At 39.5% G+C, this 13,054-nt stretch overlaps 2 protein-coding genes across 3 annotated transcripts; both read right to left on the bottom strand.

The window, feature by feature from the left end:
- Nucleotides 1-531: 531 nt before the first annotated feature.
- On the bottom strand, nt 532-1,560 carry LOC146625320 (eotaxin-like). 2 transcript variants are annotated; one of them, XM_085362000.1, is made up of 4 exons: nt 1,491-1,560; nt 768-888; nt 640-701; nt 532-557 (listed from the first exon to the last, which is right to left on the bottom strand). In XM_085362000.1, exons 1-4 carry the CDS (start codon nt 1,558-1,560, stop codon nt 532-534), a joined length of 279 nt encoding a protein of 92 aa, XP_085218126.1. The 2 variants fall into 2 exon arrangements, with proteins under 2 accessions (XP_085218126.1, XP_085218125.1); XM_085361999.1 differs by having other exon boundaries at nt 768-894.
- Nucleotides 1,561-9,576: 8,016 nt separating this feature from the next.
- Nucleotides 9,577-11,872, bottom strand: LOC146625321 (C-C motif chemokine 3-like). Its single transcript, XM_085362001.1, has 4 exons — nt 11,793-11,872; nt 9,967-10,090; nt 9,834-9,892; nt 9,577-9,743 (listed from the first exon to the last, which is right to left on the bottom strand). The coding sequence occupies exons 1-4, from the start codon at nt 11,860-11,862 to the stop codon at nt 9,718-9,720; spliced, it is 279 nt and encodes a 92-aa protein (XP_085218127.1). The 5' UTR covers nt 11,863-11,872; the 3' UTR covers nt 9,577-9,717.
- Between the last annotated feature and the right edge of the window lie 1,182 nt (nt 11,873-13,054).

Raw genomic sequence — 13,054 nt, forward strand, 5'->3', positions numbered from 1 at the left:
GGCTGAAGTCAAGCTCTCCAACCACTACAGTAACTGCTTTGACCTCTATTAGAAACTCTTGATGATGACTCAAATAAAAGTGTATCATATTGGCTCATGCACTGGTGGAATCATGCACAATTCTGGGAAATTACTGGGAGATATGTTTGTTGTCTTCTGTGAGTAGACAAGAGTAAACAAGACTAGAAAAAAATATTTGCTCAATAATACAAAAGTTTATTTTTTTATATTATTTTTTGCTGCCAGAATGTGCTTCACATCAACACATAATACAAAGAAAGAAATTCATGAATAAGCAAGAAAGACAAAAACAAAGGAAGTCAAAACGTATCCATTTGAAAACAGCTGGTCCAAAAAAAGACTAAAGCCGTCACCTAGAATAAACAATAGGATTACTCAACAGGTTAGAGTAAATGTAAATGAAAGCAGAAAGAAACAGTTACATTAAGAAAGCGCTCAAGTTAAAATACGTTTTTAAAGGTGATCTCAAAGGAGACAGGCAGTGATGCTTCACCAGAGAACTTCACTTCACTACACCTTCGTCATGTTGGCAGTGACTGAGGAGGAAGGAGAGACAAAGGGAGCTTCAGATTTTCTCTGCAAATACTTTTCATGTGTTTGTGTGTTAGCATAACTTACGATCCTTGACCCACTGAGCGTTAGGATCAGCACAAAGTTGTCCTCCGTTTCCTGTGTTAAAACTGTAAATAAAAGACAGAAGGTTATACAGATTGTATGTTTGTATGTAGGACAACGTGCTGACTTACATTATAGCCTTCACACAGGGTGGTCTTGCAGCCTGCTGACGATATGTTTCCCCCACCACCTCGGCGCTCTTATTCATGTAGGTGACGTCAACGCAGCACGGTCGTCTCTTTCCAGGATGAGCTGGAACTGAGAGGTAGGAGGTTAAAAATTTATTTATACAACCTGAGAAAGTCTGATTAGAAGGAAAATCAACGTTTTACAGATTTTCATTAAACAGAAAGAAATGGAGGCAACAGAGTTTCTGTAGAAGAAAGTCTCACACTTGGGAGCCATCTTGAAACTCTTTTTTTAGGACAGTTTGGTGATAAACAAACAAAACAAACATAAATTCAAATTTGCAACCCACAGATTTCAAAGCAGATGGGCTGAGTGCCATGTTTCTCACATGTGTCTCTGACAAAAAATGGACTCTGTTTAAAATTGTCTGAGGTGTTTGTTATGAGAATCACAAACAACCAGAAACTTTCAATAAATATAGATGAGAGAGTTCACCAAATTTTCGAAACTTTTAAAAGGATTCATTTTCACTTTGTCTTTAACTAAATAAATAACTCATTTTGCACATCAAACTGAAACATAAACAGTTGGGAGCCGTCGTCTCCATAGGGTACGGTGAGGCTCTTCACAAACAGCTAGGAGCCAACATCAGAAATTGTAACTGCTGTTATCAATTTGATATATTTTATCTCTTTTTTCCTTTAGAAAAGTAAGATCATAGTTACCTTCAGAGGAGTGGCAGCACACACATATTGAGAGCAGGAGGAGCGTGATGGAGAGAATCTTGACTGACATTTTTACCGGTGGTCCGGCTCACTGATCAGGGTGAAACTGAGTTGATTCGTGTTTGGTTATTTATTGGTAAGTGCAGGAACATCTGCAGAGTGTTTCTGTGCATTTGTGTGGTGTGTGGTACATAACATGTCTGCCTGTTATCAGATTTTAATATTTCAAACCACCAACGTCTCTGAGAACTTTCTGAGAAACAGCCTCACACAACATTCACAGGCACTTAAATATGGTGTTCAGCCTGACGAATGATGACTGACTAATTTTTGTTTTTCCATTTTAACTGACAGTGGCTGCTGACCTCTTGCAGTTAAATGGAAATTAAACAAACCCATCCAGTGATTGTTGTAATGCACAAGTCAGGTCTGAAGTGAAATTAAAAGTAGCTGTTAATGCCTCTTAACATCATCTGTTAACTGACTGACCTCTGGCTGCTTATTTTTCCAGTTTGTTTGCAGGAGGAGGAAAAGGATGGAGCAGTTAAGAACATTTCCTTTATATTTATCATACAAAAAAGACAAGAACACTGCATCCAGGATAGAAGCATGTGCATTCATCTTTGCTTTGTCTTGTTGGCTTTGTGTTCAAACATAAAAACTAAAAGAAAGACCATATGTGTGCCCTTATTAGTATATGGATTTGTGTTGGTGTGTGGAACTATAGCCTAAGGTTTATATTGTTAACTGGTAATTAGGAGACGGTCGAGTGTCAAACAGGTTATATAAATAAAATACTCAAATCCTCAAAAAATGTTGCCAACTGTTGTGTTTAAACATCTGCAGAATATGAAATATAACATACCGAGATGTTTCCAGCAAGTCAAAAGTAAAGACTTCCTGAACCTGATGACACAGAATCTGGGATATTCATTTCTACTTCCACGTCTCTGCCTCTGGCTCATCGTTACAATATTACCTCGTCATTCATCAACATATTACTACTGTCAGACTGCCTGGATGAGTTCCAGTGTAGTGTTGAGTTACTCAATCCCTTGGCTTTTTCTAATAAATGCTGACATGACTTTGCAAAGTCAGCATTTTTCCTCTGTGTAATAAATCATGTGGTTCATCAGGCCCTGTCAAACTAGGAAGTGGTAAACCTTCTCCCCTATGTGCCAGCCAGTTTTCAAATATCGCACTGACGTCGTCTTTCTCGATTACGCTTCCTTTCCTATCATGTTGCACGAGTGTTAAAAAGAGCAATCGAATCTTGTGGTTTGTTAGGTGCAACTTTGCAAACCTAAGCTGTGCTGCCATGTGTTTCCTCTATCTCAGGTTCTCATCTCCTTTTTAGTATCCCTTCACTTATTTGTAGTTCATGTCTGGCCATGTGGAGACAACCCAGGCCGGGCCGACAGTGCCGACATCAGGTTCACAATCGACAGCCACAGAATGTGTTGTTCTCAATGTGTCTCATTGGATACAGGTGGATTCAATCACTGGTTATTTACTGACTGTGGATCAGAACTATAAAATACAGGAAAGAAGCAAGAGCTACAGGGTCCAGGGTGAAGAAGCCTCTCAGAGCCGTGGAGGGCTTGACCAGGTTCACTAGCAGGTGGTACTGCTGCTGTAGACTGGGGAGCATGATCATCTGCTCACCATCTAATACATACACAGGAATGAGGTTGCACACTATGGGTGGAGAATACATCACAGGACCATGTTAAACTGGTTTCCTGCCAGTTGGAGAATCTTTCAGAGATGCTATGTTTCTAATGTTATGTTTCTGATGACTGATGTTTCTTGTAATAATAGTGGATTCATTCTGCCCTGTTCTCTTTGGAAAGAAGAGCCTTTCTCCTGTTGGCCATTACAAACAAGCCATACATTATCAGTCTTTTTCTACTTGCTATGATGTATGGTTTAAAGCGATGATGGCATTAACAAAAAGCATGAGGGTAAGCTGAAGATGCAAAGATTTAATTCAGAGTGGCCAGCTGGTCAGAGTTAAAAATGAGTATATCAGAGGAGAAGTTCGATTTGAGCAGTCCGGAGATAAAGGCAAGGTTGAGATGATCTGATCGTGTGTAGAGCAGAGATAGTGGACAAAGGATTTTAAAGCTGCAAGGCAAAAGAAAAAAGGAAGGTTTGATGGGTGAGGCCTAACCGGTTATTTTTGTGCATTAGTTTGTGATTAAACAAAATTTGATTGAAGAATGTTTTAAACGATAGCAGAACAACAACATAAGTCTTCTAAAAGAGACGATCTCACAGTGGCACACACTTTATTCCAGCTACTAATAGTAATTATCTTGCAGTGAACCAAGAACCTTTTGTGTTGAACCTTGGGCTGGAGTGCACATTTTAACACTTTTGTCACAGCGCGGTCCGCCAGTGTGTTAGTTAGAGCAAGGCCCAAGAGCAGACATAGGCAAGGAGACGTGACATGACTTAACAAAATGCAAGCCTTTATTATGCCTGATGACAGAAGGCAAAAACAAAAGCTATGATGAGTGCAGGGAAGACAACTAAACTGGAAAACAGACTAAGAAAAACCTATGAAACTGTGATAAAGCTATGAAACTTCGAGAACTCATGCTATGACTGTGGCTTTGAGAAACGTGACAACTATGACGAGACATAACTGGGACGCTTACACAGACGACACGACATACACTGAATGAAACACAGAGACTAAATACACATAAGGGGTAATCAAGGGAAGTGGCCACACATGGGAGCACAGCTGGCACACATGAACCTAATGACAGGACAGGGGAAGTGAAACTAAATACAATGAACAAAGAACACTGGACTCTTTCAAAATAAAACAGGAAACATGGAGATGTTGACATGACACAAGGGAACCTGATAAACCATGAACTAAACTGCAAACTAGGCCTCACAAAATAACTAGATAACTAAAAAGAATACAAATGAAATAACAAAATAACATAAAACTCAGAAACACCGGGCGGCATGGCCTTTCCTGTGCTGCATGCAGGGACATTAAAGATAGCTGGCTGTTTTCTTTCCCCCACGTGATGGCAGCAAAGGTGTAATAAACACTGACCAGTTGTCACCATGATGGCTGAATTGTTACAAAAGGTTTATGTTGTATACTCTGTGGATGATGTTGTGTGCAGCTGAACTTTAGGGATTTTTAGTTTTATTGTTAATATTATTTCTATTTATTTCCTTTATTACTCCAAAAGTTGATTCTGTTCATCTGGACGTAGCGTTTTGTGGCATCATAGATGGTCTTTCCCTGTTCACATAAATGGCCTCCTTGACTCCGCCCTCAAACCAGCGTTCCTCCCTGTCCAGGATGTGTACATCCTCATCATTGAAAGAGTGTCCACTGGCCTGTAGGTGTGAATAGACTGCAGAGTCCTGGCCTGACGAGGTAGCTCTTCTGTGTTGTGCCATCTGCTTCGCCAGAGGTTGTTTGGTTTCCCCGATGTATAAATCCTGGCAATCCTCCTGCCACTTAACAGCGTACACTATGTTACTCTGTTTGTGTCGGGGGACCCGATCCTTAGGGTGGACCAGTTTTTGGCACAGCGTCTTTTGAGGTTTAAAAGCCACAGAGACCCGGTGTTTAGATAAATGCGTCTCAACTGCTCCGATACTCCTGACACATATGGGATCACTACAGGTTTTCGCTTGGGCAGCGGTTGTCCTTCTCTCCTGGATCAGCTGGAGCTTTCTTTAGGTGCCTTTCCCGCTTTGAAAAAAGTCCAGCTGGGATAACCACATTTACTCAGGGCCTTCTTGATGTGCTGTTCTTCTGCCTCCCTGGCCGCTGTGTCAGTGGGGATGGTGTTCGCTCTGTGTTGTAGCGTCCTGATGACACCCAGTTTGTGCTCCAGTGGATGATGAGAGTCAAACCTTGGATACTGATCCGTATGTGTAGGTTCACGGTACACGTCAGCTTTTAGATGTACCGCCATTACTGATGGAAATCTCACAGTCTAAGAAGGCTAACCTGCCACTTTTCATATCCTCCCTGGTGAATTTGATGTGTCGGTCCACCAAGTTAATGAGAATTTGCATAATTAAGATTAAGGAACTGACCTCCCAGCCCATTGTTCCTTCAGTGGGCTGGTTTCAGTCATTATGCAAATGTACTGTTTATAAGATCGGGGAAACCTGCAGTCAGCTGAGACTGAAGAAGTCACCTGGATGAGTGACGAAACGTTTCTCCCACAAAACGCTACGTCCAGATAAACAGAATCAATGTTTGGGAGATTTACTTACCTGGATGATTGAGCATGCATCAAGACATTTCCTTTATTAATTAAAAAATCTCATCAAACACACAGAGGTAATCAGGTTGATGGAGCAGGCATCCAACCACCAGTCCAGGGATTATTAGAGAACCTGCTCCACCACTTGAGTGCCTACTGTTTTTAATTTCTAATGTCTCGCACGTTTTTCTTTATTGTTTTTACTGCAACACAGCCTCAAAAGGCAGCAGGTCTTAATTTTCACCTGCAGGGTGAGACCAAGAGTCATGAGATTCTAACTTCACAGGTCAATAATAAAAAAGTTTAATTAACATTATTTCATTATTATTTAACTTTATTGTTTATTTTTAAGGGATGTAAAAGTAACACCAGGTATCAAAGTGATTCAGTGGCTGTACTTCTCACAGTATTATGTTTACATGCTTACAACTTCAGTCACCTTTCTCAATCACTATGTGTTAATAGACCTCTCTGCATTGACTTATTGCTTGTTATTAATCCCTGGCTCTCTTCCACAGCACGTCTTTATCCTGTCTTCCCCGTTTCACCACAACTGGTCGCAGCAGATGGCTCCGCCCCTCCCTTACATCAACACCAGCAAATGGGAACTAGTGCAATATGAAAACAATTGTGTCTGTTGTTTATACAGTAGACATATTTGTATATATATTGTACACATATATTTTAGATATATGTTCTGTGTTTGTTCCTTTTCGTTATTGAGTGACTGTGTCTTTCTTTGCACAGAGAGAATTGCACCTCAGTTTCGTTTTGTTTCTTCTAAGATTCTGATTCTGAATGTTAACCTCGTGAACGGTTGCTGCTGATGTTTGCTGCTGTTGCTCTGCTATTCCCTGCTACACGTTACGCAATAATGTAAATTTATTGAGATCTGTCATTTAAATCGTAGCAATTTAAATGACAGATCTTGTTTTAGAACTTAGTTTTTGTATTTATTTTAATGTTTATTTATACTTTTGAACCTGTTGTTTAGCAGAATGCTGCAAATACCAAGACTTAAGAATTCGTGTTATTTTTTCACATCATGTCAAATGTTTGAATGACATTAAAGTCCAATTCTAATGCCAGACATGGATATGGATCTATCCAGGTAAGAAGAAGAAACCATCAAAAATCAATTTCACCTCCTTTAGTGCAAATTGTTCTGCTAAGGCAACAACAAGAAACCCACAAAACAAAATGGTTTGGCAGGTGTGGGCCACAGACCATTACTTTCTTCTCCTCCTGATTATTTGCTAGGGTCCTTATTACATTTGACAGCTTGTGATGGCATCTGCACCCTGTACACGTTGCACAGGTAGTCCAATTCCCCCAAGTCTGCAAACCCTTTGTGCCCTTTGTGATTCACCTTCAGATCCACTAGGCCCCAAAAAGCACACTGCTGCCACACCACTACTAGAGGTTTAAAAACTTAGACCAAATACAAACACCCACAACCTGTGCTGAGAAATGTGATATAGACTGTTGTGCAAAATCTTTTTACTGGGTTGCAGCTGGAATTTTCACACCCATTTCCCACAGTTACTGTGTGGAATTAGGTTTGTTAGATTCAGAAAGTCACAGAAAGGCCAATACAGAGCTTCAAGCTGACACTGGAAAAGTGTGTGTGTGTGTGTGTGCCGGGGGGGGGGGGGGGGGGGGGGTTAAATCAGAGTAAGGTCAATGTCGTTGGGAAGCAAAAAGAACAAAGCAGAAATGCAAAGCTGAAGTTCCACAGTGTGGATGCTATGTACCCCTTCTACACATTAAAATAGCTTCAGTTACAGTAAGCAGAGTTACTCCTGCACAATAAGACTCATACATGACATTAAGAAACTAAACATTTCACAAGATGCGGGCCTCAGGCAGACATTCAGTCTGATTTCACTTTCTGTTTCCCTGAATTTGTGCAATTTCATCCTTCATCATCCAGTCCACTTAAAGATATTCGTGTTTTTCTCCTTTTACATACAAAGTCATTATTTCAGAGTATTATAGCAAGAATGTATCAAAAGCACTAAACTCTTCTGTCAGCCATTTATACAGAATTTCTTGCATCAACTCTGTGCGTGTGGTTAACCACAAGTTATATAGACGTGGCAAAAGTTTGAGCGTACGTGACAGAAAAGGAAATCATATGTGTTCAGCTGCAACAGATGCATTGAAATTGTGTATTTCATCCCTGCACAGACTATTTTTTTTGTCTTTCACAGGAAGGGCTGGCAGAAGCATCTCCACCAACTACTAAGCTTCTGAACTGAGGATGCATGCAGCACAACGGGGCAATGAACACGCACATCAACAGCAGGATTTCTGGTTGTTCTGGGGGAGACAGGAAACACTCATTTCTAGCTAAATCGTTACCACGACTCAGATCAGTGCCAGCAACAGGCAGCTGATCTGGCACACCCACTCACTCTGTGCCAGACATCAAGGTTAGAAGAGCATAAATGTGTGACACACATCAAAAAAGCTTGTTGTTATTCCCCACACCAACAAATCTGTGTCACAGTATGACTGTGACAGTATCCCAGCAACATCTTCAGTCCAAAAAAATTTGTGTATTTATTCTTATCTTTTAGACCCTTCACTGTAACTCTTAGAGATGCTAGATGAGTAGTTTCTGAACTCCCAAAGCATTTTCAGGGGGAGAAATATTAATAATGACAGCAACATTATCATCCTTCTGGCAGTCAAGGGAGGGTGCACAGTTTTGCTAAAACAGAAAGACTATCGTGAGAAAATTTTGTCATTGCTCAGTGAGAAAAATTGTATGAGCCCCTGAAATGAGACCCAGGAAGTGGTTACAGGCAGGGGGTGATAGATTGTGTGAAGCAGTTAGAACAAGACAATGCCACTGATGGGGCCTCATACCACAGACTATACCCAAGTCTGTATGGTTTAATGAAGATACATAAAGACGGTGTACCTTGAAGACAAACTGTCTGTATGATCCACTCAGTCACCTATAACATTGCAAAGTTTCTGGCTTCGATCCTCAACCCGTTGACAGGCAGCCCTAAACACCACATCCACAACACTTTGCTGTTTCTTGGGAAGGTGAGAGATGTTGTTATGGAGGCAGATGAGTCAATGATCTTGTACAATGTTACATCTCTCTTTACTTGTGTAACAGTCACTGAAGCAGTGGAGGTAGTTTGTAAGAGATTACAAGATGACCCCAACATCAGCAACAGAAACAACATTACAAACAAAAACAGGCGCAGACTCTTAAATGTGCTGTACAGTCTAATTACGGATTTTTTGTGTATTGTCATGATTTTTGTTTTTCCATTCTAGCTGACAGTGACTGTTTTTTTTTTCTTGTAGTTGAATAAAAAACAAACCACACAGTGATTGTTGGCATCTGTCACAGAGGCTGGCACGTTTGAATGACAAAGAAAAAGGACTATTATGCTTTTAATTTCATTTAATTTGCTGGTAATTTACATTTGACATTAATTTGACATTAAGTTATTTTGTCCTTTGAAACAAATTAAAACTCACTTCAAAATGTAATATTGAAATCTATAGATTGTAATTTCAACACATATATGCAAAGATTAGAAAAAAAAACTTCAGGGTGGCTCGTTTTTATTTAGGCATTAAACTGGACGTCTACCACATACTTGTGTTGTTGCTGCCATCCGGAGCATTTTAATGGCATGGAATTAACATTTACGTGACACAGCACCTAGCTGTACCAGCTTTACAGAAGCACATAAGCGCAAACATAAAATAAAATAAAATAAAATAAAATAAAATAAAACTAGAATGTTGGCATCATGACAGACTGAAGTCAACAGCAAGAATAAATTACAAGGCTACACCAAAGGTAAGAGTAAAAAAATAAAGAACAGTTATAAGACAGTTATATTAAAAGAAGGCGCTCTGGTTTAAATTAAAGGTCATTTCAAAGGAGATATAGATGATGCAGAAAGGCAGCGATGCTTCACCAGAGGCTTCGTACTTCACACCTTCGTCATGTTCGCAGCGACTAGTGAAGAAAGAGGAAGTGGAGCTTCAGTTTTTTGTGCAAACACTTTTACTGAGTTTGTGCCTGAGTCTGTGTGTTAGCATAACTTACGATCCTTGACCCACTGAGCTTTCGGATCAGCACAAAGGGGTCCGTCATTTGTGTGGAAACTAGAAATAAAATGAAAAAGTTATGGAAATGTGTGTGTTTATGTTCGTGCGTAGGGCAACATGTTCAGACTTACATTATAGCCTTCACACAGGGTGATCCTGCAGGCTGCTCACGGTATGTTTGCCCCACCACGTCAGCGCTCATATTGCGGCTGGTGACCAGAACGCAGCACGGCCTTCTCCTTGGAGCATGGCGAGCTGAGAGAGAAAGTCGATCAGACATTTATGTATTTGGCCTGAGAAGTGTAATTGAACAGAAAACCCAAGGGAACTCCAGGTTTAAAATAAATAATAAAACTCCTCTAAATAATAATAATGATAAAAAAAAAATGGTTGTTGAAATGTTACTTGAAATTTTGTAAATGTTTCTGTGCTTAACGCTGTAACCATTCTGACACTATGGAAACAAATAAGAAAATGAGTTGATGAAACATCAAAGTGCATTACACATGGTAATTCAAACCAATCTGTTTCCACTAACAGATGTGAAGAATTTGTTATTGTTCATTAACCCTGTTTATAAACAGGAAAAGTGGGCCAGCTGAGCAGAAGAAAAACTCACCACTTGGGGGCCTTCTTGAGGCATTTCTACATATTTATTTGGTGTAAGAGGGACAATGTGTTACAATGTAGCCACTGAACAATACTGCAGACATAACTATGCCAGATTTCTAAATAGCAAATGTCTATAAAGACGGTGTTTTGAATCTTTGTGTCACCCTTAAAATGTTGGCAGTATTAATTAGCCAGAGGCTTGTACAAGTCAGCTGACAGCATAAACTGCATAAATATGGTTTATCAATCCAAAAGATATATAATCTGAAAACTTCTACTAAACCTTCACTTTAAAAAAAACAAAACAACAAATTTAGACATAAAGGAGCATCTTTTAAAAGGCCATGACTAACTGAACAAATTTATCCTGGGAAACACCGTCTACTACAGACATCTGGTGCTTGGTGGGTAGAAGGTGAGAGTGTAAAAAATGGACAGAATACAACTGGTGTCAAAGTTTATATAAACCATTTTTTGATAGTGAGTTACAGCTACATATGAAATAAATAAAAGGACTGGGTAGTTAGGATGTGCAGTAATAGCAAGCTAGTGAAGCTATATCCACTCCCTGTCACTCCTACTGTAAGATACACAAACTGTAAGATATGTGTTTGATGTTACAGTAGGTAAGCTCTATTACTTCTGTTTTACCCCCAAAATAAGCAAAGCATATCACACACATGCTCAAAAGCAGAGCTGTATAGTGTATGTGTCAAACATGTCTCGCTAAAGCATAAAAATGCAGTGAAGCCTTAAAAGTCTTCAGTTTGCTACACAGGCATGACAGTTTGCAGAAAGTTGCAAGTTTTTCTAAATCTTGCCAACTTATTTTTAACCATTAAGAGTAAAAAAAAAAAACCCCAATGCAAATGAATGTTCTGTGCTTTTCTAAGTCCACTGTGATCTGTAATAATCATGTAGTGAGACCCACTGTTGGAACTCCACTATCTCAGGGTGTAAATGTTTACTTCTTTATATTAAAATGAGAGTTGGTTACTATGCAATTGTATTACTGTTTGCGCAAACTTGAGATCGACTTGGCCTAATTGTGGGCCATGGACACCCTTCATGTAGACAAAAATAAATGTATGTGTACATGAAAGCAGGCCTAAGCAGCAGTAACGTTGTTACGAAACTAGCCTGAGATGAAAAGCTAAGCTCTGCAGTGAGGTAATGACAAATTCAGTTTAACTCCTTTTTATTTATATAGCGGCAAACCACAACAACAGTCTCTTTAAAGTGTTTCATATTGTAAGACAAGGACCCTACAATAATATAGACAATATTCAATCAGTTTAATACATCTTATCTCTCTTTTTTTCTTTAGAGAAGAAAACACAGTTACCTGCAGAGAGCTGCCAGCACAGATAGAGCGAGAGCAGAAGGAGAGCGATGGTGTGGATCTTCACGGACATTTTCACTGGTGGTCTGGCTCACCGGTCAAGTTGCAACTAACACAAGTTGATTAATGTTTGGATATATATTAGAGAGTGAAGGAAAATATGCAGAGAGAACTGCTGACGTGCTTCTGTCTGCCTGTGCGCTTGTGTGTGTGGTTGTGGTACATCACACCTCCACCCCTTTACAAGTTTGAACTTCTAATGTACCAGCTTTCCGAGAAAAAGCTTCTCACATAGACAGAGATGTGCAAAGACACTTAAATGTGGTCTACAGTCACATGATTGATGCTGCCAGTTTGTGCATTGTTATTAGGGACCCCTGATTATATTTGGTTTTCCATTTTGACTGACAGTAAATTCCTAGCCCTTCCTTCTAGTTAAAATAAAAAAACAAACAAACCACAACATTTCCACGTTGACAGAATTTTTTTGCCTGCTTATCTAGGTATCAACAAATCCTCAAACTCTAAACCTTCTGCTTGGAATTTAAGCCATTTAATTGAACTACAGGGAGTGCAGAATTATTAGGCAAGTTGTATTTTTGAGGAATAATTTTATTATTGAACAACAACCATGTTCTCAATGAACCCAAAAAACTCATTAATATCAAAGCTGAATGTTTTTGGAAGTAGTTTTTAGTTTTAGCTATTTTAGGGGGATATCTGTGTGTGCAGGTGACTATTACTGTGCATTATTATTAGGCAACTTAACAAAAAACAAATATATACCCATTTCAATTATTGATTTTTACCAGTGAAACCAATATAACATCTCCACATTCACAAATATACATTTCTGACATTCAAAAACAAAACAAAAACAAATCAGCGACCAATATAGCCACCTTTCTTTGCAAGGACACTCAAAAGCCTGCCATCCATGGATTCTGTCAGTGTTTTGATCTGTTCACCGTCAACATTGCGTTGCTGCACGCTTGACTTTTCTCAGTTCATGGGCAGTTATTTTGCGCCTTGGTTTTTCCACACGCTTCTTGCGACCCTGTTGACTATTTTGAATGAAACGCTTGATTGTTCGATGATCACGCTTCAGAAGCTTTGCAATTTTGAGACTGCTGCATCCCTCTGCAAGATATCTCACTATTTTTGACTTTTCTGAGCCTGTCAAGTCCTTCTTTTGACCCATTTTGCCAAAGGAAAGGACGTTGCCTAATAATTATGCACACCTGATATAGGGTGTTGATGTCATT

This window comes from Diplotaxodon limnothrissa, linkage group LG9 (genome assembly GCF_057381915.1).
Source record: "Diplotaxodon limnothrissa isolate DT_005_m linkage group LG9, D_limnothrissa_male_GT1.1, whole genome shotgun sequence".
Taxonomy (NCBI): domain Eukaryota; kingdom Metazoa; phylum Chordata; class Actinopteri; order Cichliformes; family Cichlidae; genus Diplotaxodon; species Diplotaxodon limnothrissa.